A 27408-nucleotide genomic window follows, 5' to 3' on the forward strand; every position below is an offset into this window, starting at 1 on the left:
ATTCAATAGTTCAATCTATAGGGATTTCAACCTTCGAGAGACACACATGAGAGGCAGATCCACATTGAAGTGGAAGAGTAGAAGTGGTGTGCAAGGATGGTGAGCAAGAGGTTTGCAGCTGCTGAAGCCTACAAGAAGGCACATGGTAGAGAGCAAGAGTCTCTACTTTAGGAGGATAACATATACAGCAAATTTCGGTACCTCATCACAATGTGCTCAAGGTGTTGATACATGTATTGGCAGATTTTATACTTGGTTATTTATGTCAACACGTATTCTTTGGGTGTACATTTGAGTATTCTCTCTCTAGATCTAGTGTCTTTTCATACATGCATGCACACAGAGTGAATTGGTTCTTGGAGTTACATTGTAAGATCCCAATCTAGCATTTTCCACCATGTGGGAGATAGCTATAACAAGACTTTCTTCTCCCAATTGCATTAGACCTTGAAACCAAGGATGACCATAACGTCAAGTCAAGCTCGTGTGTTAGAGCCCATGAGATTCTACAACAAAGACCTCTAGACTAAAGGGTGATGTCCTTGCCGAGGGGGGGGGGGGGAGCCTCCACATTTAAGTGTGGCTTGCAACAAAGTCTTCGTACTGAGTTTCTGTCTCAATCTAATTTGTGTACCTAGACAAGGCATCCCCTTCAATCCTCTCATTTTATCCTATTCATTTAAGCCACAAGATCTTCTTCCAACAACACATTGGTCCCCTCTTTGGTGCTCAAAGATGAGGTGAATCCTTGCACTCGAATCCCTTGGATCTTCCTATTCTAGATTACAAGCAACTGGCAGGACTTTGTCTTTGACCATTAGTTTGACCTTGTAACCCACAAACCAAACATGAATCACACCATGGTTTCATACATGAAATCAGACCAATATGTACAACAAGTTACACACAAGGGTCACATCAAACCATCTTCTTATCATCTCTCTAAAGACTTGTGTCAACCAATCCACCTGAGGTCATGCTGGATTCATACTGGAAAGTAACAGTGCCTCTAAGATTCAACACCACGCTATCCCAATGCATAGCAATTGCAGGTTAATCTTACAACAGGGACTTCCACGATCCTGGAGAATGGAAAAGAATAACAAATATCACATTGAAAAGAATAAGTGTAAGGCTTGTACTGGGAAAAGTTAGGTTGCATCTGAAATTAAAATCTCACCATAGTAGGCCTGCTACAGCTTTCGGGCTCAGCTTAATCAGTAACATAAACATGTGTGAAGACCACAAAGGTAATCAATTCCAGCGCAACAAAGATCTTTTATATATATTCCTTCGCACCAACACAGTCAACGACACTACATGAACAGAAAACAGGAAACCCAGTTCAAAGAAGTGCCCCAAGGTCTTCCAGGACAACCATCAAGAGGTCTCATCTGCTAGCCTTCTTGTTTTTAAGTCTCCTCAGCAGCTTCAGCTGGGGTCCGAGTACGCATACTATCCACAGCATGAACAGTGGTTTGTAACTCTTCCCATATTGCTTGGTAGACCATCCTCTGACGGTTTACACTTGATTTTCCCTCAAACTCAGATGAGACTACATCGATGCTGTGAAAACATGGCAGACAAATAAGCATCTAGCATGAGCAACAACAAATGGGAAAACGAATAGAAAGTAGTATCAGAAAAGAGACACCTGTCTCTGTAGGTTCATGGACTCTAGAACCATAGAATTTGTGCATGGATCCAACCACAATTACTGTGATCTTCCACTTACAGAAGGTTGTACAAACCTTACGTGACGCCCATCACCCTGCGCATCCTTAATTATGACATCCTCAGTTTTCAGTTGCTCCTTTATCTGTGGGAAAAAAATTTCAGGAATTAGTACAAATAAAAGATTCCCCCCTCTAAATTTTTAGTACGTAATAAAATATAATGCATCCTAGTGACCGAAGATAACTTATAACCAACAGCTGATTGCACTAACATCCCAGCAAAACATTCAAATAAAGACATGCCTTGCCAAAATGTGGCAATGAAGATGCAGTGAAAACCATAGGCTTCAAAACCATTACTGATAACTTCAAGAGCTCCATGTACACTGACTCTCACATAAGATAGACAAATTTCGTACAAGCCTCACGTGACTCCTTGTCTACATGCAGAAGTTAAACAAAAAAAATATTCAGGCTGTCTTGAGTATAAAGTTCATAGACTTCGCATATGGGCATACATGCACATGCTGCAACGAGGATGGTCTGGCATGTAAATTTTATAAGGAGTTTGGGAATGCGTAGGGCCCAGACAGCGTGAGCAGTGGCAAGAGTCTTCTCAATAACTCTCTACCAGCCCATATCAATAGGGGAATTATTTAATTAATTTCGTAAAAGAGACCAAAGGAAGAGTTAAGAAACTGGAGACATCTGACTTCCTTAATTGCAATTATGAAATATTTGCCAAAGGTGCATTCTTGACGCCATTATTGCTGTGTGGGAAGGGGGTGCATATGACACAAAAACTAGACAAGACCTGCTTTCTTAATGTTGATCTTGATAAAGCCCCAGACATGTTGGATTGTGACTTTGTGCTTCAATCTCTACAGGATATGGGGTTTGGCAGATCATCCGTTGGACATTACTCCACTGTTGTACAAATGCAAATGATAACATTTGGCTTGCAATCAAGTAAAGATAAACCATTCCTCCTCTGCTTTTTCCCATTGCAGCAGATGCTCTAGGCTGGCTGATCCACCATTAATCTATCAATGGTTTTTAAAAGGGATCGAATTGACCAATTGAAGGCAATTAGCGACCCAGCAGCCTCAAGCTCTATAATTAACCACTGTATAACTGGCTACTGCTCTCTACTGGATAAGGATGTGTCTATGCTCTCACTGATGGGATGCAAAATGATAAGGGTTGAGTTGTCTGTTTAGCATATAGGTTATCACACGCAGCGGAATGATCTACCAATCTCACTCACAAAATTACACAACTATTGAACCCACAAACTGTCGATTGAAGAAGGAATAACAGCAGTAATGGAAATACTCAGTACAAACTGCACCAAACTTGGGCAAAAGATGCTCAAAGAAGAGCACTAGACATCCAGCATGTGTTAGGCAAAATACAGCCAACGAAGGCTGCCAGCAAAATGGCCCTTATATAGGACATGGGAGGGCACAGACAAGGCCAACCTGGTCTGTAGATATGACCGACCCAGATTGGCCTACTGGGGTCTGTTCGACCTGATCAGAAGGTCTGGACTCTGTGCCAGCCGACCATTATGGCCGAGTGGTTTGTAACAGGCATGGCCTATAAAAGGCCCAGACCAAGGCCTTTACACAGCAGTCTGCCCTGCACAAAAACTGCTGCACATTGCAGCCTCCAGGCACCTACAGCCAGCCTCAAATGGAGGCCTGCAGCACCTATCTTATCCCGGATTCCTACCCTGGCCATCCCTAGATCTACTGCCCTGTGTCCCATATGGGGGCCCACAGGTGGGCACTGATCTCCAACATTTTCAGACTCTTAGGAATCCCTAGCAGGTTTGATGCCCCATGAATGACAGGATCCTCTCAAACGTGAGAAAGAAGTTTAACAGATGGAGAGGGCACCAGCTCAATCTTGCAGGCAGGAAAATGGTCTTCAATCAGTCTTTAACCACTGATTTCATTTTGCAGGGATTTCAAAAACAGCTGGTTTCATTTTGCAGGGACCATGCGAAAATTAAAATGTCTCTAGTCAGCGGAGCACAGACAGAGATAGAGGGGGACTTGGCATGATTGACATTGAATACTCAGCCCAACATTGTTCATGCCTTGGAAAAGCCTGAGAAGACAAAGTCCAGTCTCTTGCTCAGAGATCTGAATAAAGTCGAACCATGAAGATGCCCAGATTGAGATTTCCCAGACTTGCTGCATTATTCAGTTCGGAACTCTGCCCAAAGGTAGAGGCTTTTGGGTGGCACTTTTGTCGGCACAGGAAGCTTTTAAAGATAGCATTGAGTGGTCTTGTAAAGGAAAATTTATGGCTATAGACGCCGTCTAGTTTCCACCCTCCATAACAGCTCCGTTTTGAAAAACGTTGATTTTTCTGAAGCCCTCAGGTTGAGCAGGAAAGGAATTCAAGCCTGGGCAGATTTCGGTATCAATGCAGAACTTAAATGGAAGGAGTAGAAAGTTATTAGGAGAAAATGTGCACTTACCAATAAAGATCAGCTGCTAATAAGGAAGAGGCTTTCTAGTTGGACACAAGAGGCTCCCAACTTAACTTTTTACATGGAGTTCAGCTGGATTGGGAGGGGAAAACTTTCCTTTATCCATACAGAATCTCATGCATGATCTCAATACTAGAGGAAAGGGGAGAGTAGCCAACAATGGGCTCCTAGATTTGGTCTCATCCAGTAGAAGTCAATCCTTGAGAGACTGTGATCTCTGTTTGGCTTATCCTTCACTAAGCTATTTGTCCAATCCTTGAGCATTGAGAATAGGGAAGTTATGAAGCCACTGCAAGAGGTGTTTTCAGTTCTTGGGCAGATGTTCAAGCTCTAAAGATGCTGCAAGAGCTCTCCAAGTTCTTGGGCAGATGTCTTTCAATTGTTCATGGAATGGCCCTCAGCTAGGAGAGTATGAAAAACAATAGAGAATGCACAGGTGTCCAATGCAATTGGGATGTCTACTTACTGGGTGACTGCAAAGGGATGCTTAGGAAGGTTGGGTGGTTATCTCTGCTCCCACTTCGCGGCCCCATCTGGCTGTCTGTATATAAATTGCAGTTTCATGATGTTGACACTAACCCTGTATTTGTACGGCATTGTTGCTTCATCAGGACAGAAGCGTCCTCACAGAAGAGATCCAGCTGACACATGAGAAGCTCCACGAGCAGCTGAAGAAAGATCAAGATCGTGTATATCTTAGTGGTGGGCACTTGTGGGAAGGCTCTCGAGATTCGCAGACCAACCGCTGAATATCAACTCTTTCTATTCAAAAAATGAACGAGTTTTCAATCTTCGCATGTTGTGCGAACCCCAACCCAAACTCACAAACCTCGGACAAATGCTCTATCATCCAAATTCGAACAATTTAGACCCACGCACAACAAAAGACAAACGCATGATGCCAGTAAAAGCACCTTTGCCTGCATGGAGACCATGAGAGAGGAGTTTATGGAGCCGGGGCCGGCGACCTCCATGGATTTGACACTTAAAAAATGACGAACGGGACGAGAGTGGCTCCAGCGAAGGGCATGATAAGGTCCGAACTGTTTTACAAGGGAACTTTGCAAGGTGGTCTCACTGTGAAGTGATTGAATATGACGAGGAGGAGTGAGGGCAAGGAAGGAGGACACTCTAAGAGATGGAGAATGGGAGCAAGGAGGTTGTATACGAGGGAGGCTGAAGGAATGGGAAGCAGAAGCGAGCGTTGCCATGGCTTTGCTCTTCCTTCAGCAGGCTACTGCTTCATTTTCTCACCTTTGGCCAAGTAGCTTCTTGTGAACGTTCTCTTTGAGTTTATTCACCTTGTTTTTTTCCCGTCTTTACTCTAAGAGGATATTTCTTGGCTCCTTGGCTGTTGATGATGCTAAGTCATGATCATGTAAAGAAGTCACCCATTTCTTCATATCACTTATTAATTCAATGATTAACAAAATGCCAAAGATATTTCAAAACAACTCTCACATACATCCAATGATTTTGACACAGATTTCATCCAGAGCCCTAACTATACATCAACGAGCTTTTGGATCTCTTTCCTACTAAAAAGGAATGGATGCTAGATCACTCTCTCAAGAAAGTAAGAAAGGTGGATGCGTAGAGAAAGTGAATTGAAATGTGACATGATATATCAAGTAGAGAATAGTTTATGGGTATTAAGAGAGTGGAAGGAAATCTTTGACTACGCCAACCGTACCATTTTTTCATTCCCTCTTAGGATAGCAAGTCCTATGCCACCTAACTTACGATGGCACCCAACAACCACTCCCATGGTCAATTTGAGTACAATAGGCAAGGTCTATCACAGCCTCCAGCCCCTTTGCCACCACAACCACAAGTGGACATTTAGAGAGTATGAACACCCCGCAAGATATTTAGACTTGCATTTACATAGAATGATTTTCAAGGCCTAGCAAGTGGGGCCCCCAAAAATTTTGAGACAAATCTCCATGCACCACTCCTCCTCCTCTATTGTGACCTCTATGGCTTCTTCATTTGCCACCCCTCAATCTTCACTAATTACATCTACTACCACCTTGCATTACTCCACAGCTGGTTGTGTTCGTGCAACTCATTCATTTGCCACCCCTCAATCTCCATTAATTACACCTAGCACCACCTTGCATTACTCCACAACTGGTTGTGTTCCCACAACTAAACATTCAAGGGAAAAATTAGTGTGAGGCTAAGTAAGAGCTGTCACTCAAAATAGCCCCTCCTCCATCTTGCCACCGGCCCACCTTTTCGTTATAACATGGAATCGATATCTCTTCACTTCCATAGACTGCGATCCGGGGTTTTGGAAATGAACCCGTGTTTTGCTGGACTCATGCACTCTCCCTAGAGTGTAGTAATTGATGTCTGTTAGGTATTGGACCTAATAATCACGTAAACTATATTGCATGCAATTGAGTTATCTTATCAAAACTGCAGAGCATGAATAGAGTTGGAATAGGAAGAAAGGCGACACCATAAGCAAGCAAAAAATGATCTATTATCACAACAAAACAGACTAGAGATCAACTGCCTCAGCTCTACTGAGTTTGTTGGCATGTAATAGTGTAGACACTCACGTAAAAGAATTCTTACTGTCTAGCAGACTCGATGACGACCAACTACGAGCAGCTGCTCAGACAAGACACCTATAGGCACACAACCTTGACAAAAAGAAGGAACAAGTCACCTCTTCAAGCTTTTAACGGGATCACTGCACGACCGCCTCAGCCACTGCCACGATCAGCTCGAGTAGCTTCCGCCTTGATACGGAGGTCGTCGACTCAGTTCATCGCCAAGTGGCCATCCATGCAAACCTACATATCATGTACCAATCACACATCTCCAAGTCCGCCATCCAATCAACCATTGCCAAGTGTCCGTAGGTCTTGCTCCCTCCTAACCTTAATCGACTATGAGTCACTCCATGAGGATGATGGTTGACCTAATAATCACGTAAATTGATATTGCATGCAATTGAGTTATCTTATCAAAATTGCAGAGAATAGAGTCGGAATAGGAAGAAAGGCGACACCATAAGCAAGCCAAAAATGATCTATTATCATGACAAAACAGACCAGAGATCAACTGCCTCACCTCTACTGAGTTTGTTGGCATATGATAGTGTAGACACTCACATAAAAGACTTCTTACTCTCTAACAGACTTGATGACGACCATCTAAGAGCAGCTACTCATACAAGAGACCTACAGGCACACAACCTCCACAAAAAGAAGGAACAAGTCGCCTCTTCAAGCTTTTATCGAGATCACTGCACGACCGCCTCAGCCACCACCACGATTAGCTTGAGTAGCTTTTGCCTTGATACAAAGGTCACCTACTCATTTCAGCGCCAAGTGGCTATTTATGCAAACCTACGTATCATGTACTAATCATGTATCTCCAAGTCACCCATCCAATCAACCATTTCCAAGTGTTCGCAGGTCTTGCTCCCTCCTAACCTTAATCGTCTGTGAGTCATCCCATGAGGATGATGGTGACCACCTAATACTAACAATGTCCTGCTTGTGTAATATAGGCTATTCCATTGAGATTTCTTGAATTAAGCTATTGAATTAGGATATTTGATGTTGCATGGTCTATCTTTTGTGCAATACTTCAGTCTCACTTCAGTTAACCTTCAGATGTAGTTAGAGCTTTGGGTATGTATGGATATGGACTCTAAAAAGTAATAATTGGTGTTTTTGGGTATGAGTGGATGTGAGATAAATTGCTTTGAGGGAGGTCAACTTTAGATATGAAGGGGTAGATGTATATGGAAGGGCAAAAGGGGTGGGGAGACGATTTCAAAAATTAAGGGGTTGATACATTTAAATGAAACTTGCAAAGCTAGGGAGAATGGAACTTTGAAGGTCTTGGAGATTTATGGAGGCCCAAGGGATGTTGGAGATACATGGGGGGAGGAAAGGATGTGCATGACTTAGAGCTTGGTGGATGAATTGCTAAATGGAGTAGAAGTGGGAATCAATGCAAAAAGGTTAAAATAGTTCATGGAAGTGTGGATTAAGAGTGTGGGAGAGCTTTGTGAATGCACTACAGTGTAGATTTCATGTGGAGTCCTAAACAAAGGGAAGTAACATTGTCCTATTGCATCCACCAAAATTGATGTCCATATAGAAGCAACTTCATGGTGCCTTTGAGTTTAGCAAATCTTGCACGCATCTACGTAAGAATCAATTGAGAGTTTTTAGAAATTGGAAGTGCAAATTTGGTAGGATAGCAATGGAGAATGAGGCATGATGGGGAACATGTGCTCGCACATCATATTTATATTGTGTGGGAGTGTGGAGGAGGTATCTAAGTCACATGAGGGTTGCATGAAGTCATTGATATAGCAATGGATTACCTGACTCAAAACTATTTATTTGGAGGGGAATATTGTTCATGATTGTTTAAGTCAAGATTTCATTTGTAATTGTATGTATGATATTCTTCTTTAGGTTGTATGCTATTACCATTTGCACTAGCTTTAAGATTTAAGTGGAAACACACTAACACCCTTTAAGGATCTTATTTTTAGGTGCAAGTTAGGAGTAGGTGTTAAGAACATGGCATGGGGGCATTAGATGGCCCACATTGCTCTCACACCCTTTCACCATTCATCAACATTATGGGACGCTCAACATTATGGGACGCATTGCAATTTTATGCTTGCATTGGGTTCTTATGTCCAATCATAATTTCATGGGCTATAGTGGTTTACTACCTTGCTAAATAATAGTGCATGCTTGCCTAGTAAGAACTAGCCTTTTCTTGAGCAAGAGGCAAAACAAAATCAGGATCAGAAAAGAATGAATTGTATACAAAAAGGAAGAGTGATAAATTTGTGGGATTAAAGCTACTAAAAGTGACCATGTGGCATTCAATAGCATCAAAATGATGGGGTTCAAAGTGATAGTGAGGATTGCATTATAGTCTTCAAAGTGTACTAGTACATTCCTCTCAATACATCAAGTAATAGAAAAGTAATACTGAGGATGATGGTCTTCAAAGTAATAGAGTGAGGATGGCATGATAACCTTAAAAGTCTACCAATATATACCTCTCAATACGCACTTGTACATTTGTGGATTAGCACATCAAGCAATAATAAGGATTGCATGATAGTCTTTAAAGTGTACGAATCTTCAAAACGTACCAACATATACCTCTCAAAATAGACACCTGTACATTTATGGATTGGCACATAAAGTTATAGTGAGGATTGCATGATAGTATTCAAAGTGTACCAATAAACAACTACGACATTAATTTGTAAAGACAAGCATGTCTTCACACATTCAACATTACAATGTATATATACAATGTATATATACATTAAAGATTTTATCTTTTAGCAATCCTCACTATTAGTTGGTGTGCCAATCTATAAATGCACAACTATGTATTGAGAGGTATATGTCCCAAAAGGTGGGAGAACATATATATTTTTTCTCAAGGTATGCATTGTTGAGTACAATCAAGCAACAAGGAGAGGGCATAGTATATGTGGTGGGCAAGAAGCCTATGATTATTTATGGGTGGGTGTGTGTGTGTGTGCATTTCAAGACAAACATTATCCATCTTAGACTTATCAATCAAGACAGTACGTGACAAGATAATTTTTACATGGAGGGGTTGAAAAAATATATTCAATTTACTAATTTATAAATACCGAATAATATTTAATGAGCTCCACTCACTTGCATCCACGATCTCACAACACCATAAGATATTATAATAGCAAATCTTATCGACCTTGGATGGCGGTGTATCATGTGGCACCCCAATATTTGAGCCACAGGTATCTAGATGCTCCATGTATTTCTCTTTCCAAAACTGGCATTATACAAATTCCATAGTATCATGAGAAAAATCCTTTCATAATTTATAAGGTATCCTCATCAAGGAAAAAATGGTCAATTAGTCACTACACCAATATATAAAGACTATGATCATCATAAAATAGGGTTATATCCCTATGTAGTAGCCATAGTTGCCCTTTCTAAAAATGTTTCTTTTTACTAAGGTATTTGTTGCCTTTCCTTCTCCTATAGCCAAGGCAAAAAAAGAGAAAGACTTGTCAGAGTCATTCACATTTCTTATAACACACATAGATTCACTAAAAAATCAACGTAATGGGAGTAATTCCATGGCCCAGTCATTCCATAGCCAATCACATTCCAACAGCTGCTCCCATGGTCCATTTGAGTACAATAGGCAAGGTCTACCACTACCTCCGGCCTCTTCGCCAACAAGACCACAAGTGGACATTTAGAGAGTATGAACACCTGTTGACTCTGTGCCAACATGGACTTAGGTGGAATAGAATGTGTGTGTAGAGTAGCGGCAAAGCTCCGCTTGTACTTGCATAAGGCTAGAAATTATCCCTCTTAGAATTCCAATTTGCATGTTCTACATTCAAGTTCTACATACAACTCCTACATGCAAGTTCTCCATACAACTTCTATATGCGAGTTCTACATGTAGAAAGAGAGCGTGTTACAACTTCTATATGCGAGTTCTACATGTAGAAAGAGAATGTGTTACAACTTCTATATGCGAGTTCTACATGTAGAAAGAGAATGTGTTACAACTTCTACATACGACTTCTACATATAGAGAGAGAATGTGTTACATTCCTACATGCAGAGAGAGAAGCTCTCAACTTGTATAAATACCCCATAATGGAATGAAGCCCACACTCTTTGGGGCATTGTGTTGAGTTCTACTTTGGTATTCCAAGCAATTGTCTCAAGTGTCCATGCTTCCTTGCACTCCACATCCAAAAGCATGTCCTAACCTTGCAACTCCTCGTTCCCTCTCCTTCAACCTTGCAACCCATCCTCTCCCTCTCCTCCTCCCTCCTCCTCCTCCTCCTCCTCCCTCCTCCTCCCTCTTCCTCCTCCTCCTCCTCCTCCTCCTCCTCCCTCTTCTCTCTTCTTTCCCCCATGCTCTTACACCTTCTTCCTCTCCCACTCCTATGCTCCCCCTAAACCCTTTGTTCCTCAACCCTTAAACTCCATGATCTACGAGGGAGACGAGTTCTCCACCATGTACTCTACCCTGAACCTTGGATCCTCCTTCTAACCCTGGAACTCCTTCTAGACCTTGCAACTCCTTCTAAACCTTGGAACTCCTTCTAACCCTGGAACCTCCTTCTAAACCTTGGAACTCCTAACCCTAGAACTCCTTCTAAACCTTGGAACCTCTTCTAAACTCTGGAACTCCTTCTACCCTTGGAACCGCCTTCTAAACCTGGTCCAGTTAGTTTTAAATTTAGTTAGGTTATCTGTTAGTTAGTTACACTAATTGGACCATTAGGTTAGTTCATTGTACTAGGTTAGTTAAACTAACTGTGGTCAATCTAACCATAACCAGGTTAGGTTAGACTAACTGATTAGCATCTAGCTAGATAGTTAGGTTAATTACTATAATTGGGTCAGTTAGGTCAACTAAACTGGGTTAGTTACTACCCCTCGATTAGTCTTAAAGCCCAATCACACCAAACCTTAGGAACCCCCCCCCAAAGCTCATTTTACCCCTACTTTAACCCCTCGTAACTCATCCATTTGGGACCCAAAATGCACCTCGTTTGAACCCAGATTTCACACACAAAACACCATGCTATGGGTATTTTTCCAGCCCATTGCACACCATTTTGACATCCCTAGCACTCGCTCATTTGCGCCCCCATGTGGGCCTCGTTTCACACAAATTCGCTCATATCTTCACGCCGTGACCTCCGATTAACGATCTGTCTGCACTGCCACATTTCCCTACACATGTAGGACAATCTTAGGCACATTATTAACACGATGGTCCCTACACAAACTAACACCACTCTAACCGTCCCAACAAAACTACATCCACACTTGCACTTGTGGCACAGACAACCTTGGCAAATCTCGCCCAATCTAGATGCAGCTATGTTCCGACCAACACCTCTAACTCCAATGCTCGCCACATCAATGATGGGGATATTGACCTCGATGCAGAGGCCGACAATTTCTTTAATCGAAGAAATAATAACAATCAAGGCCAACGTCCCTTGGGAAAACTAGAACTTCCCAAATATAATGGTAGGGGAGACCCAGCCCGATTTCTCCAGCATTTTGATGCTGCATGCTGAGCAGGTGGGGATCAATCCCATGAAACCAAGCTGGCTTGGTTTCCCATGGCCTTAACTGATGAAGTGTCTGAATCGTCCCTAAACCTTCTAGTGGAAGAGCGCGCCACATGGGACCTATTTCAAACAGAATTCAAACGACACTTTCAAACAGAGAGGCTACAAGATGATCCTGCTCTCCAACTAAGCAAGCTCGAACAAGGCTGGTGAGAAGATGTACGCACGTACCTGTGTAAGATGAAAAGATTAATCGCCAAATGTGACCCACGCCCAGATGCAAAGTACCTCACGGCATGGTTCATAGCAGGTCTAAGAAAGAAAATCCGAAAGGATATGAAAAAGATTGTGGGGGTTAAAGGTCACTGTGCCTTTACCCCGGTTATGTACAATACTAAAACACTAAATGAATGAAAAAGAAGATTAGGGTGGTTCTGCACCCAGAAAAACTTGTGTGGCTCTCTGTTTCTCTCTCCCCCTCTTCCGTTCTTGCTTCCGTTGAGAGCACTCTCAACTAGTATCAGAGCCCGGGTGATCTAGCTGAGCGTGCGTGAATGCTTGAAGCTCAGCAGCTCTGTGGGAGGAAGGAGAAGCTCTATGGGAAGCTTTGTGGGGTGACTTTACTTGCATCCGAGTGTGTAGATACCTTGGAGCAACCTTTGGAAAAGTCACTTTGGTTTTGCGAAGTGGTTTTGAGAGCCTGTTAAGTGTTTTCAAAGAAAAAGTCGTTTTTTGAGCTTTTCCCTATTCCGTTCGATGACAGAGACTCCGTATTGACTTGTAGAGGCAACTATTACTTGCTTTTAATGTCCACTTCACTTCAGGAGCTTGGAAACACCTTCATTCTTGAATCTGGGATCATTTCATTGGATTTTTGACTCATTGTGTCAGTTTCTTCGTTTTTCTGCCTGGGTGTTGGAACTCAAGTTTGGAGCAACCATTTGCAGATCTGTTAGTTCAGGTGGACTTAGGAGGTCCTAAAACTTCTATGTTGCTCATCATTCGCACTCCGGTGGAGTTTACAAATAGCTCTGTTTCCAAAAACATTTTTCAGTCCGTGTGTTGGACCCAGTGATTGAGACCACGGTTTCCAAAACTGTCTATCCCATTGCATTCCGGACGCCCAAAAACCCCTACCTGTCAGTTCTTACGCAATTCGGTGGAGGATTTTCAGAGTTATAGATCTCTGTGTATTCGATTTCGTCTCTCTGTTATGCATTTTTCATTCTAAGGTTTTGAAACCTTAGATTTATGCCACATGGCAGTGGATAAGTGTTGACTCCCATTTCTCACTCATCGGTTGGGATTTTGGAGTTCTAGCAGAAGTTCTAGCAGAAGAGAGATATTTGCAAATTTTCTTGCTGAGTCCGATTATGCAATGGCGCCCATGTTTTGAGGCATCTCAGGTTCTATTTTCAGTAGCAGTCATTACCGTGGGACTATGATTTCTTGAGCATACCTTATGCAGATCACTATGGTTGGAGTTTGAGTAGTGTGCGCTCATTCGTGGTGTGCATTGGGTTGCAGTGGATGATTTATAGGCCATTTGGATGCATTGCGGTCCTTATTGGATGCGCTGATAGGCCCAAATTGCCTTGTGGGATGCTATTTTTATGGACGCTTTGCACATGGATGCTATTTTATGCTGAGGGACAGCTTTGACACATTGCAAGTGATGCAGTGATAGTGCTATGCTCTCTTGGATGAGATACTATTAATGCATATGCCAGTGGATGGTGTTTATGCTTGCGTCATTTGGCACTTATTGGCATTTTGGATTGCCATTGCAGTTGGCATTTTCTTTTGGGCCAGATTTGCTCATATGGATGCATAGTATATGCACATGAGTCAGATGCTTTGAGACATGAGTTTTGGTGATATCTCACTCTATTGTGGCATACACATTTGGGTGCACCTGGTATTTGGTTTGATTCTCTCTTGTAGGCACTAGCATTTGGGATTTTTGCTTCATTTGCATCATGGCATCCTCTTCCATGTGTGAAAAGGAGTTTTTTAGCATTAAAAAGTTTGATGGGACAAACTTTTCTTTGTGGAAAGAACAAATAAGGGATGTGCTTATTCAAAAGAAGCAGATTAAACCCTTGGCAGGGATTGAAGCTAAGCCTGCAAATATGTCTGAGGATGATTGGAATGAGTTGGATGCATTAGCAAAGTCTACTATTAGACTTCATCTTGCAGAGTCAGTTTATTTCACAGTAGTAAATGAGCAGACTACAGAAGATTTGTGGAAGAAACTGTGTGCCACTTATGAAAAGGAAACTGCCTCTAATAAAGTTTACCTCATGAAGAGGTTGTTTGAGCTGCAGATGAAGGAAGGGGTCTCCATTGCTTCTCACTTAAATGAATTCAATATTATTTTCAGCCAGCTTCAGGCTCAAAAGATGAATTTTGATGTGGAGACTAAGGCAATATTTCTCTTACATTCATTGCCATCCTCATGGGATACCTTCCGTACAGCTGTCAATAACTCTGCACCTAGTGGAGTACTGAAATTTGATGATGTTGTGGGTAGCTTGTTGGCCGAGGAGATTAGACGGAAGTCTATGGATGGCAACAAGCAGGATGCAGCCTTAAATGTGCAAAGGGGCAGATCACAGTTCAGAGGGAAGTCCCAAGAATTTAGAGGAAAGTCTCGTAGCAAATCCAGGGCACGGAACATTGAGTGTTACCACTGTGGCAAGAAGGGCCATATGAAAAAGGATTGCTGCAAGCTGTAAAGAGAGCAAAAGGATAAGAAAAAGAATGCAAATTGGGGTGCAAATAAAAAGAAAGAGAGTCCAAGGGAGGACAAAGGAAAAGTGAAGATCGAGGAGATCAATGCAGTCACACATGATAGTGACAATGCCGTTCTCTTCATGTCTAGTTTATTTGTAGAGTTGCTTACCATTTCAGATGATGCATATTCCTAGGATTGGATTTTGGATTCTGGTGCTTCATTCCATGTTACTCCCCATAGGGAATGGTTCTCCACTTATGACAGTGGAAAGACAGGTTGTGTGCATCTTGGAAATGACTATGCATGTGACATAGTGGGAGTAGGTGACAAAGTTTTCTTTTGCAAATGGTTTGCATTTATTTTGAAACATGTGAGACATGTGCCTAAGTTGACCAAGAGTCTTATTTCAGTGGGTCAGCTAGATGATGTTGGTTTTCACACCACTTTTGGCTTTCAGAGTTGGAAAATTCAGAAGGGCTCTATGCTTTTGGCCAGGGGTGACAAGTGTGGGACTTTGTATCCCTTACATGTATCAGGGGTATTTGATTATGTTGTTGCAATAACTGAGCAACCAAGCACTTCTTTGTGGCATTGCAGGTTGGGGCACATGAGCCAGAATGGAATGAAACTCTTATGCCGTTTGGGTTACGTACCGCATTTGAGTTTCTCTGATTTTGAATTTTGTGAGCACTGTCTCTATGGGAAGCAGACTAAATCAGCCCATAAAAGAAGGGCAAAGAAAGAGTTTGAAAAGCTTGATTTGGTGCATTCAGACGTATGTGGTCCCATGCCTACACGGTCATTAGGTGGGGCTGAATACTATGTGACATTTATTTGATGATGCAACTAGGAAAGTGTGGGCTTATGCTATAGCTCAGAAGAGTGATGTGTTCCAGGTATTTTAGAAATGGCTGGCCTTGGTTGAGAATCAGTCAGGTAGAATGCTTAAATGCCTACGGACTGACAATGGTGGAGAGTATGTTTCTCATGACTTTCAGCACTTCTGTGATACACGTGGGATTAAGAGGGAGCTCACATCCCCTCATACTCCAGAGCAAAATCCAGTTGCAGAAAAGATCAACCGTACCATTCAAGAAAGGTTGCAATGGATGCTTTCCAATGCAAGTCTTTCTGGTGGTTTTTGGGCTGAGGCAATGAAGACTGCAGCGCATGTGATCAATAGATCACCTAGTAAGAGTTTGGATGGTGGTATTCGTGAAGAGGCATGGAGTGGCAAGAAGCCCTCTTACTCTCATTTGTGTATATTTGTGTGTGAGGCATATGCACATGTGCCAAAAGAGCTTCGAAAGAAGCTAGATCCTAAGTCTAGGGAATGCATCTTTCTGGGTTATGGTGAAAGTGTATCGTCTGTGGGATCCAGAAGCAAAGAAGATCATACACAGCCATGATGTAGTCTTCAATAAGAAGAAGATGCATAAGGCACCCATGAGGGATGTGGAAATGAGGAGAATCACTATGTGAATACACCTGCATATGTTGATAGACAGCAAGCTGTCCATGCGCCAAATGTGCAAGAAATGGTACGACCAAGTACTCCCACAGGTATACAATCAAGGGTAGATGATGGATCATCTATTGGTGGAAACGATGAGCCAAATGTGGCTGATATGCAGGTGGGACAGCAAGCTGAAATGCCCTTGAGAAAATCATCTAGAGTGTCTAGACCGCCTGATAGGTTTGTTCCAGGGGTAGACTATGTGATGCTTATTAATTGCGAGGAGCCTTCTTGCTACAGAGAGGCTATGATGCGCGAGGATTAACGCAAGTGGGAGTATGCTATGCAATCAGAGATGAGTTCACTTATGAAGAATAAGACTTGGGACTTGGTTTCTTTGCCACATGGAAAGAAAGCATTGCCATGTAAATGGGTCTACAAAATGAAGGTCACAGGTGATGATGTGCCTAGGTAAAAGGCCCGTTTGGTCGCTAAAGGTTTCAAGCAAGAGAAGGGTGTGGAGTTAGATGAGATATTCTCGCCAGTTGTGAAGATGACCACACTTAGATGCATGCTTGGACTAGTGGCATCAGAGGATATGGAGCTTATGCAGATGGATGTCAAGACAGCTTTCTTGCATGGGGATCTCCATGAGGAAATTTACATGGTGCAGCCGGAAGGCTTTGAAGAAAAGGGCAAAGAGCATTTAGTTTGCAAGCTGAAGAAGAGTCTCTATGGTCTTAAGCTAGCGCCTAGAGAATGGTATCAGAAGTTTGATGCTTTCATTCGGTCCCAGGGTTTTAGAAGGAGTGAAATTGATCACTGCCTCTACACTAAAAGGGCTAAGGATAATAGCCTGATAATCTTGGCACTATATGTGGATTGTGGGGGTTAAAGGTCCATGTGCCTTTACCCCGGTTATGTACAATACTCAAACACATATATAAATGAATGAAAAAGAGGATTAGGGTGGTTCTGCACCCACCAAAACTTGTGTAGCTCTCTGTTTCTCTCTCTCCCTCTTCCATTCTTGGTTGCGTTGAGAGCACTCTCAACTGGTATCAGAGCCTGGGTGATCTAGCTGAGCGTGTGTGAATGCTTGGAAGCTCAGTAGCTATGTGGGACGAAGGAGAAGCTTTGTGGGAAGCTTTGTGGGTGACTTTACTTGCATCTGAGTGTATAGAGACCTTGGAGGAACCTTTAGAAAAGTCACTTTTGGTTTTGCGAAGTGGTTTTGAGAGCCTGTTAAGTGTTTTCAATGAAAAAAGTCGTTTTTTGAGCTTTTCCCTGTTCCGTTTGATGACAGAGACTCCATATTGACTTGTAGAGGCAACTATTGCTTACTTTTGGTGTCCACTTCACTTTAGGAGCTTGGAAACACATTCATTCTTGAATCTGGGATCATTTCATTGGATTTCTGACTAACTGTGTTAGTTTCTGCGTTTTTCTGCCCGAGTGTTGGAACTCAAGTTTGGAGCAACCATTTGCAGATCTGTCAGTTCTAGTGGACTCAGGAGGTCCTAAAACTTCTATTTTGCTCATCATTCGCACTCCGGTGGAGTTTACAAACAGTTTTGTTTCCAAAGACATTTTTCAGTCCGTGTGTTGGACCCAGTGATTGAGACCACAGTTTCCAAAACCGTCTATCCCATTGCGTTCCGGATGCCCAAAAACCCTTACCTGTCAGTTCTTGCATGATTCGGTGGAGTATTTTCAGAGTTATAGATCTCTGTGTATTTGATTTGGTCTCTCTGTTATGCATTTTTCATTCTAAGGTTTTGAAACCTTAGATTTATGCCACATGGCAGTAAATAAGTGTTGACTCCCATTTCTCACTCATCGTTTGGGATTTTGGAGTTCTAGCAGAAGAGAGATATTTGCAAATTTTCTTGCTGAGTCCGATTATGCAATGGTGCCCATGTTTTGAGGCATCTCAGGTTCTATTTTCAAAAGCGGTCATTACCGTCGGACTATGATTTATTGAGCATACCTTATGCAGATCACTATGGTTGGAGTTTGAGTAGTGTGCGCTCATTCGTGGTGTGCATTGGGTTGCAGTGGATGATTTATAGGCCATTTGGATGCATTGCGGTCCTTATTGGATGCACTGATAGGCCCAAATTGCCTTGTGGGATGCTATTTTTTATGGACGCTTTGCACATGGATGCTATTTTATTCTAAGCGACAGCTTTGACACATTGCAGGTGATGCAGTGATAGTGCTATGCTCTCTTGAATGAGATACTATTAATGCATATGCCAGTGGACGGTGTTTATGCTTGCGTCATTTGGTACTTATTGGCATTTTGGATTGCCATTGCAGTTGGCATTTTCTTTTGGGCCAGATTTGCTCATATGGATGCATAGTATATGCACATGAGTCAGATGCTTTGAGACATGAGTTTTGGTGATATCTCACTCTATTGTGGCATACACATTTGGGTGCACCTGGTATTTGGTTTGATTCTCTCTTGTAGGCACTAGCATTTGGGATTTTTGCTTCATTTGCATCATGGCATCCTCTTCCATGTGTGAAAAGGAGTTTTTTAGCATTAAAAAGTTTGATGGGACAAACTTTTCTTTGTGGAAAGAACAAATAAGGGATGTGCTTATTCAAAAGAAGCAGATTAAACCCTTGGCAGGGATTGAAGCTAAGCCTACAAATATGTTTGAGGATGATTGGAATGAGTTGGATGCATTAGCAAAATCTACTATTAGACTTCATCTTGCAGAGTCAGTTTATTTCACAGTAGTAAATGAGCAGAGTACAGAAGATTTGTGGAAGAAACTGTGTGCCACTTATGAAAAGGAAACTGCCTCTAATAAAGTTTACCTCATGAAGAGGTTGTTTGAGCTGCAGATGAAGGAAGGGGTTTCCATTGGTTCTCACTTGAATGAATTCAACATTATTTTCAGCTAGCTTTAGGCTCAAAAGATGAATTTTGATGCGGAGACTAAGGCAATATTTCTCTTATGTTCATTGCCATCCTCATGGGATACCTTCTGTACAGCTGTCAGGTAACTCTGCACCTGGTGGAGTACTAAAATTTGATGATGTTGTGGGTAGCTTGTTGGCCGAGGAGATTAGATGGAAGTCTATGGACGACAACAAGCAGGATGCAGCCTTAAATGTGCACAGGGGTAGATCATAGTTCAAGGGGAAGTCCCAAGAAAGAGGAAAGTCTTGTAGCAAATCCAAGGCACGGAAGATTGAGTGTTACCACTGTGGCAAGAAGGGCCATATGAAAAAGGATTGCTACAAGCTGAAAAGAGAGCAAAAGGATAAGAAAAAGAATGCAAATTGGGGTGCAAATCAAAAGGAAGAGAATCCAAGGGAGGACAAAGGAAAAGTAAAGATCGAGGATATCAATGCAGTCACACATGATAGTGACAATGACGTTCTCTTCATGTCTAGTTTATCTGCAGAGTTGCTTACCACTTCAGACGATGCATATTTCCAGGATTGGATTTTGGATTCTAGTGCTTCATTCCATGTTACTCCCCATAGGGAATGGTTCTCCACTTATGAGAGTGGAAAGACAGGTTGTGTGCATCTTGGAAATGACTATGCATGTGAGATAGTGGGAGTAGGTGACATAAAGTTTTCTTTTGCAAATGGGTTTGCATTTATTTTGAAACATGTGAGACATGTGCCTAAGTTGACCAAGAGTTTTATTTCAGTGGGTCAGCTAGATGATGCTGGTTTTCACACCATTTTTGGCTTTCAGAGTTGAAAAATTCAGAAGGGCTCTATGCTTTTGGCCAGGGGTGCCAAGTGTGGGACTTTGTATCCCTTACATGTATCAGGGGTATTTGATCATGTTGTTGCAATAACCGAGCAGCCAAGCACTTCTTTGTGGCATTGCAGGTTCCGTTTGGGTTATGTACCGCATTTGAGTTTCTCTGATTTTGAATTTTGTGAGCACTGTCTCTATGGGAAGCAGACTAAATCAGCCCATAAAAGAAGGGGAAAGAAGGAGTATGAAATGCTTGATTTGGTGCATTTAGACGTATGTGGTCCCATGCCTACACGATCATTAGGCGGGGCTGAATACTATGTGGCATTCATTGATGATGCAACTAGGAAAGTGTGGGCTTATGCTATAGCTTGGAAGAGTGATGTGTTCCAGGTATTTTAGAAATGGCTGGCCTTGGTTGAGAATCAGTCAGGTAGAACGCTTAAATGCCTACGAACTGACAATGGTGGAGAGTATCTCTCTCATGACTTTCAGCATTTATGTGATGCACATGGGATTAAGGGGGAGTTCACATCCCCTCGTACTCCAGAGCAAAATCCAGTTGCAGAAAAGATGAACCGTACTATTCACGAAAGGTTGCAATGCATGCTTTCCAATGCAAGTCTTTCTGGTGGTTTTTGGGTTGAGGCAATGAAGACTGCAGCGCATGTGATCAATAGATCACCTAGTAAGAGTTTGGATGGTGGTATTCCTAAAGAGGCATGGAGTGGCAAGAAGCCCTCTTACTCTCATTTGCGTATATTTGGGTGTGAGGCATACGCACATGTGCCAAAATAGCTTCGAAAGAAGCTAGATCCTAAGTCTAGGAAATGCATCTTTTTGGGTTATGGTGAAAGTGGAGAGATGGGCTATCGTCTCTGGGATCCAGAAGCAAAGAAGATCATACGTAGCCATGATGTAGTCTTCAATGAGAAGAAGATGCATAAGGCACCCATGAGGGATGTGGAAATGAGGAGAATCACTTTCTAGGATGTGAATCCACCTACATATGTTGATAGACAGCAAGCTGTCCATGCACCAAATGTGCAAGAAATGGTACCACCAAGTACTCCCATAGGTATACAATCAAGAGTAGATGATGGATCATCTATTGGTGGAAATGATGAGCCAAATGTGGCTGATATGCAGGTGGGATAGCAAGTTGAAATGCTCTTGAGAAAATCATCTAGAGTGTCTAGACCACCTAATAGGTTTGTTCCAGGGGTAGACTATGTGATGCTTACTGATTGCGGGGAGCCTTCTTGCTACAGAGAGGCTATGATGTGCGAGGATCAACGCAAGTGGGAGTATGCTCTCTGCAATCAGAGATGAGTTCACTTATGAAGAATAAGACTTGGGACTTGGTTTCTTTGCCACATGGAAAGAAAGCATTGCCATGTAAATGGGTCTATAAAATGACGGTCACAGGTGATGATGTGCCTAGGTACAAGGCCCATTTGGTCGCTAAAGGGTTCAAGCAAGAGAAGGGTGTCGACTTTGATGAGATATTCTCTCCGGTTGTGAAGATGACCACACTTAGATGCATGCTTGGACTAGTGGCATCAGAGGATATGGAGCTTATGCAAATGGATGTCAAGACAGCTTTCTTGCATGGGGATTTGCATGAGGAAATTTACATGGTATAGCCGGAAGGCTTTGAAGAAAAAGCAAAGAGCATTTAGTTTGCAAGCTGAAGAAGAGTCTCTATGGTCTTAAGCAAGCGCCTAGAGAATGGTATCAAAAGTTTGATGCTTTCATTCGGTCCCAGGGTTTTAGAAGGAGTGAAATTGATCACTACCTCTACACTAAAAGGGCTAAGGATAATAGCCTGATAATCCTGGCACTATATGTGGATGATATGGTATTGGCTAGCAAGAATACTTATGAGCTAGATGCATTAAAGGCCAAGTTGCATGAGGCCTTTGATATGAAGGATTTGGGACTTGTAGGTCATATTCTTGGTATGTGCATCACACGTGATCGGAGTAGGAAACTCCTTTGGCTTTCACAGAAGGAGTATGTTACAAAAGTATTGCAACAATTCAATATGGAGGGGGGGAAGGCAATGAGTACTCCATTGCCTCCATATGTGAAACTGAGTCATACAGATAGTCCCAAATCAGATGAGGAAAGGGCCATGATGGCCAAGGTTCCTTATGCATCAGCAGTTGGGAGTCTTATGTATGCTATGATAGCTACTAGACCAAACATTACATTTGCAGTGGGAGTTGCTAGCCGGTATATGGCTAATCCAGGAAAGAGGCGTTGGGAGGCAGTTAAGTGCATCATGAGGTACATGAAGGGTACTAAGGAGATGTGCATCTGCTTTGGTAGAGGAGACATGCGTGTACTTGGGTACACAGATTCAGACTACGCAGGGCATGTGGATAGTAGGAGATCCACTTCTGGTTATGTGTTCACCTTTGCAGGTGGTGCAGTGTTGTGGATGTCTCGTGCACAGAAGTGCATTGCTTTGTCTACCACAGAGGCTGAGTATGTTGCAGCCACAGAGGGTTGCAAGGAGGCTATATGGCTTGATTGGCTAGTGGGAGATTTGAGGATTCATACAGGTGTACCGACATTGCATAGTGATTCCATGAGTGCTATTCAGCTAGCACAGAATCCGGTGTTTCATGCAAAGACCAAACACATTGAGGTCAAGTACCATTTCATAGGGAGGTACTTGAGGACAAGCGCATAGAGCTTGTCAAGGTTCATACAGATGATAACCCTATAGATATGCTAACGAAGAGTCTACCTAGTCAGCGGTTTGAGTATTGTCGTGTATTGATGGGCATTAGATAGTATGCTTGCTGGTTGTTCTACCTTAAAGGCACATTGGCCTTTAAGTGGGAGGTTGTGGGGGTTAAAGGTCACTGTGCCTTTACCCCGGTTATGTACAATACTCAAACACATATATAAATGAATGAAAAAGAAGATTAGGGTGGTTCTGCGCCCACCAAAACTTGTGTAGCTCTCTGTTTCTCTCTCTCCCTCTTCCATTCTTGCTTCCGTTAAGAGCACTCTCATGGATGATATGCTATTGGCTAGCAAGAATACTTATGAGCTCGATGCATTAAAGGCCAAGTTGCATGAGGCCTTTGATATGAAGGATTTGGGACTTGCAGGTCATATTCTTGGTATGTGCATCACGCGTGATCGGAGTAGGAAACTCCTTTGGCTATTCATAAGACTATGATTTCATTATACTAAAAAAGTAGTCTTAACAACATGCAATGTTTAGTTGATCATGATGTCTTGCGCCTTACAACTGTGTCTTGGACTTGACAATAAAACTACATCGATTCCTATCTTTAGCACTCTCTATTCCTAGCATCTCCTTTGTGAACATACAGTTCGATCTTAGCTCGGTTTTTGACTCACACTAGGTGACTCTTAAAGGAAAACAACATCTTCTTTTGAGACGGCTTCAACAAGGAAACCTTCTTAGATAGCTTCCTTTAAAAAATGCATTAGTAGCAGAAACATAACCAACATTTGTTGGTAAGGTTGGTTCTTTGAACAAACAGTGACTTGCTAGTAGGACTTAAATCTTGAAAAAAAGGTAACACATAGTAATAAACTTATTGGCAAACTGAGTGCATCAAAGAAAGTAGTCGACCTAGACAATGCTTTTTTTAAAAATCCTTTTATAAGTCTCCAAAAATTTGTAGCAATGGGTTGTTTAGCAACCCACAAAGCTAGTGAATATTTCCAAGAGTAAGGAACACTCGAAAAGTCAAGAAGTAAATGACAAGAAGAAGGGCAACCGGGTATCTCTGTAAAATGGTACAAAGTGGAGTGAAAAGGAGAGCAAAGTTCAAAAATGGTGGAAAGCTCACATAAAAACAAACATCATGCTTTGAGCTTTGAGGTTTTTGGTGACATCACCCTCCATTGTGATATACATATTTGGGTGCACCTGGTATGTGATGTGATTCGTTCTTGTAGGCACTAGCATTTGGGATTTTGCTTTATTTTCATCATGGCATCCTCTTCCATGTCTGAAAAGGAGTTTTTTAGCATTTAAATGTTTGATGGGACAAACTTTTCTTTGTGGAAAGAATAGATAAGGGATGTGCTTATTCAAAAGAAGCAGATTAAACCCTTGGAAGGGATTGCAGCTAAGCCTGCAGCTATGTATGAGGATGGTTGGAATGATTTGGATGCATTAGCAAAGTCTACAGTTAGACTTCATCTAGTAGAGACAGTTTATTTCACACTAGTAAATGAGCATACTACAGAAGATTTATGGAAAAAGCTATGTGCCTCTTATAAGAAGGGAATTGCCTCTAATAAAGTTTATCTCATGATGAAGAGGTTGTTTGAGCTACAGATGAAGGAAGGGGTCTCCATTTCTTCTCACTTGAATGAATTCAATATTATTGTTAGCCACCTTCAAGCTCTTGTGCTCATTGCCATCCTCAAGGGATACCTTCCGTACATCTGTTAGTAACTCTGCACCTAGTGGAGCACTAAATTTTGATGATGTTGTGGGTAGCTTATTGGCCGAGGAGATTAGATGCAAGTCTATGGATGGCAATAAGTAGGATGAAATGTTGAACGTGCAAAGGGGCAGATCATAGGGCCACATGAAAAAGTATAGCTACAAGCTGAAAAGGGAGAAAAAGGATAAGAAAAAGAATGCAAAGTAGGGTGCAAATAGGAAGGAAGAGAGTCCCAGGGAGGACAAAGAAAAAGTGAAGATTGAGAAGATCAATGCAGTCACTGATGATAGTGACAATGACATTCTCTTCATGTTTAGTCTACCTATAGAGTTTCTTACCACTTCAAATGATGCATATTCCCAGGATTGGATTTTGGATTCTGGTGCTTCATTACATGTTACACCCCATAGGGAATGGTTCTCCACTTATGATAGTGGAAAGACAAATTGAGTGCATATTGGAAATAACTATGCATGTGACATAGTGGGAGCAGGTGACATAAAGTTTTCTTTTACAAATGGATATGCTTTTGTTTTGAAAAATGTGAGACATGTGTCTAATTTGACCAAGAGTCTCATTTCAGTGGGTCAGCTAGATGATGTTGGTTTTCAAACCACCTTTGAATTTCAGAGTTGGAAAATATAAAAGGGCTCTATGGTTTTGGCAAGAGGTGCCAAGTGTGGGACATTGTATCCCTTACATGTATCAGGGGTGTTTGATCATGTTGTTGCAATAATTGAGCAGCCAAGTACTTCTTTGTGGCATTGTCGGCTGGGGCACATGAGCCAAAATGGAATGAAACTCTTATGCCATTTGGGTTATGTACCACATTTGAGTTTTTTTTACTTTGAACTTTGTGAGCATTGTCTCTATGGGAAGTAGACTAAATCAGCCCATAAAATAAGGGGAAAGAAAGAGCTTGAAAGGCTTGATTTGGTGCATTCAAATGTATGTGGTCCCATGCCTACACCATCATTCATTGATGACATTCATTGATGATGCAACTATGAAAGGTTTGGTTGAGTACTATGTGACATTCATTGATGATGCAACTAGGAAAGTGTGGGCTTATGCTATAGCTCAAAAGAGCGATGTGTTCCAGCTATTTCAAAAATGGTTGGCTTTGGTTGAAAATCATTCAAGTGGAACGCTTAAATGTCTATGGATTGACAAGTGGAGAGTATCTCTCTCATGACTTTCAACATTTCTATGATACACGTGGGATCGAGAGGGAGATCACATCCCCTCATACTCTAGAGAAAAATCTTGTTCCAGAACACATGAACCACACCATTTAGGAAAGGTTGCAATGTATGCTTTCCAATGCAAGTCTTTCTGGTGGTTTTGGGCTGAGGCAATGCAGACTGCAATGCATGTGATCAATAGATCACCTAGTAAGAGTTTGGAAGGTGGTATTCCTAAAGAGGCCGTGGAATGGCAAGAAGAACTCTTACTCTCATTTGCATATATTTGGGTGTGAGGCATATGCACATGTGCCAAAAGAGCTTCGGAAGAAGCTAGATCCTAATTCTAGGAAATGGATCTTTTTGGGTTGTGGTGAAAGTGGAGAGATGGGCTATCGTCTCTGGGATCCAGAAGCAAAGAAGCCATGATGTGGCCTTCAATGGGAAGAAGATGCATAAATCACCCATGAGTGAGGGATGTGGAAATGAGGAGAATTACATTCCAGGATGTGAATCCACTTGCATATGTTGATAGACAACAAGTTGTCCATGCATTGAATGTGCAAAAAATGGTGGCACCATGTCCTTCCATAGGTACACAATAAAGGGCAGACTATTGGTGGAAATGATGAGCCAAATGTGCTGATATGAAGGCGATATAACAAGCTATAATGTGCTTGAGAAGAACAACTACAATGTCTAGACCGCCTAATATATTTGTTCTAGGGGTAGACTATGTGATGCTTATTGATTGCAAGGAGCCTTTTTGCTACTACAGAGAGGCTATGATGTTTGAGGATCATTGCTAGTGGGAGTATGCTATGTAATTAGAGATTTCACTCATGAAGAATAAGACTTGGGACTTGGTTTCTTTGCGACATGGAAAGAAAGAATTGCCATACAAATGGATCTACAAGATGAAGGTCACAGGTAATGATGTGCCTAAGTACAAGGCCCATTTGGTTGGTAAAGGGTTCAAGTAAGAGAAGGGTGTGGAACTTAATGAGATCCTCTCTCTGGTTGTGAAGATGACCACACTTAGATGTGTAGTTGGACTTGTGGCAGTAGAGGATATGGAGCTTATGTAGATGAATGTCAAGACAACTTTCTTGCATGGGGATCTACATGAGGAAATTTACATGGTATAGCTGGAAAGCTTTGAAAATAAGGGCAAAGAGCATTTGGTTTGCAAACTGAAAAAGATTCTCTATGGCCTTAACCAAGCACCTAGAGAATGGTATTAGAAGTTTGATGCTTTCATTTGGTCCCAGGGTTTTAGAAGAAGAGAGATTGATCACTGCCTTTACACTAAAAGGGCTAAGGATAATAGCCTAATACTCATGGCACTTTATGTGGATGATATACTATTGGCTAGCAAGAACACTTATGAGCTGGATGCATTGAAGGATAAGTTGCATGAGGCCTTTAACATGAAGGGTTTGGGACCTGTAGGTCATATTCTTGTAATGCGCATCATGCATGGCTGGAGTAGGAAACTCCTTTGGCTTTCACAAAAGGAATATGTTACAAAAGTGTTGCAGCATTTCAATAT

At 42.0% G+C, this 27408-nt stretch overlaps 1 protein-coding gene across 1 annotated transcript; it reads right to left on the reverse strand.

Moving 5' to 3' along the window:
• Positions 1-972: 972 nt before the first annotated feature.
• Positions 973-5533, reverse strand: LOC147892550 (BolA-like family protein). Its single transcript, XM_087387588.1, has 3 exons — positions 5094-5533; positions 1752-1819; positions 973-1566 (listed from the first exon to the last, which is right to left on the reverse strand). Exons 1-3 carry the CDS (start codon positions 5388-5390, stop codon positions 1413-1415), a joined length of 519 nt encoding a protein of 172 aa, XP_087243714.1. The 5' UTR covers positions 5391-5533; the 3' UTR covers positions 973-1412.
• Between the last annotated feature and the right edge of the window lie 21875 nt (positions 5534-27408).

The sequence above is a fragment of the Dipteris shenzhenensis genome, chromosome 16 (assembly GCF_047967505.1).
Source record: "Dipteris shenzhenensis isolate YYH24624 ecotype China chromosome 16, Dip_SZ_1.0, whole genome shotgun sequence".
Taxonomy (NCBI): Eukaryota; Viridiplantae; Streptophyta; class Polypodiopsida; order Gleicheniales; family Dipteridaceae; genus Dipteris; species Dipteris shenzhenensis.

Excerpts from the sequence above, each read along its gene's own strand:
- LOC147892550 (XM_087387588.1), bottom strand. The coding sequence starts at position 5,390 with ATGGCAACGCTCGCTTCTGCTTCCCATTCCTTCAGCCTCCCTCGTATA. Across the intron at positions 1,820-5,093 it reads TGGTCTCCATGCAGGCAAAG|ATAAAGGAGCAACTGAAAAC; the intron begins GTGCTTTTACTG and ends TTTTTCCCACAG. Across the intron at positions 1,567-1,751 it reads GGTGATGGGCGTCACGTAAG|CATCGATGTAGTCTCATCTG; the intron begins GTTTGTACAACC and ends ATGTTTTCACAG.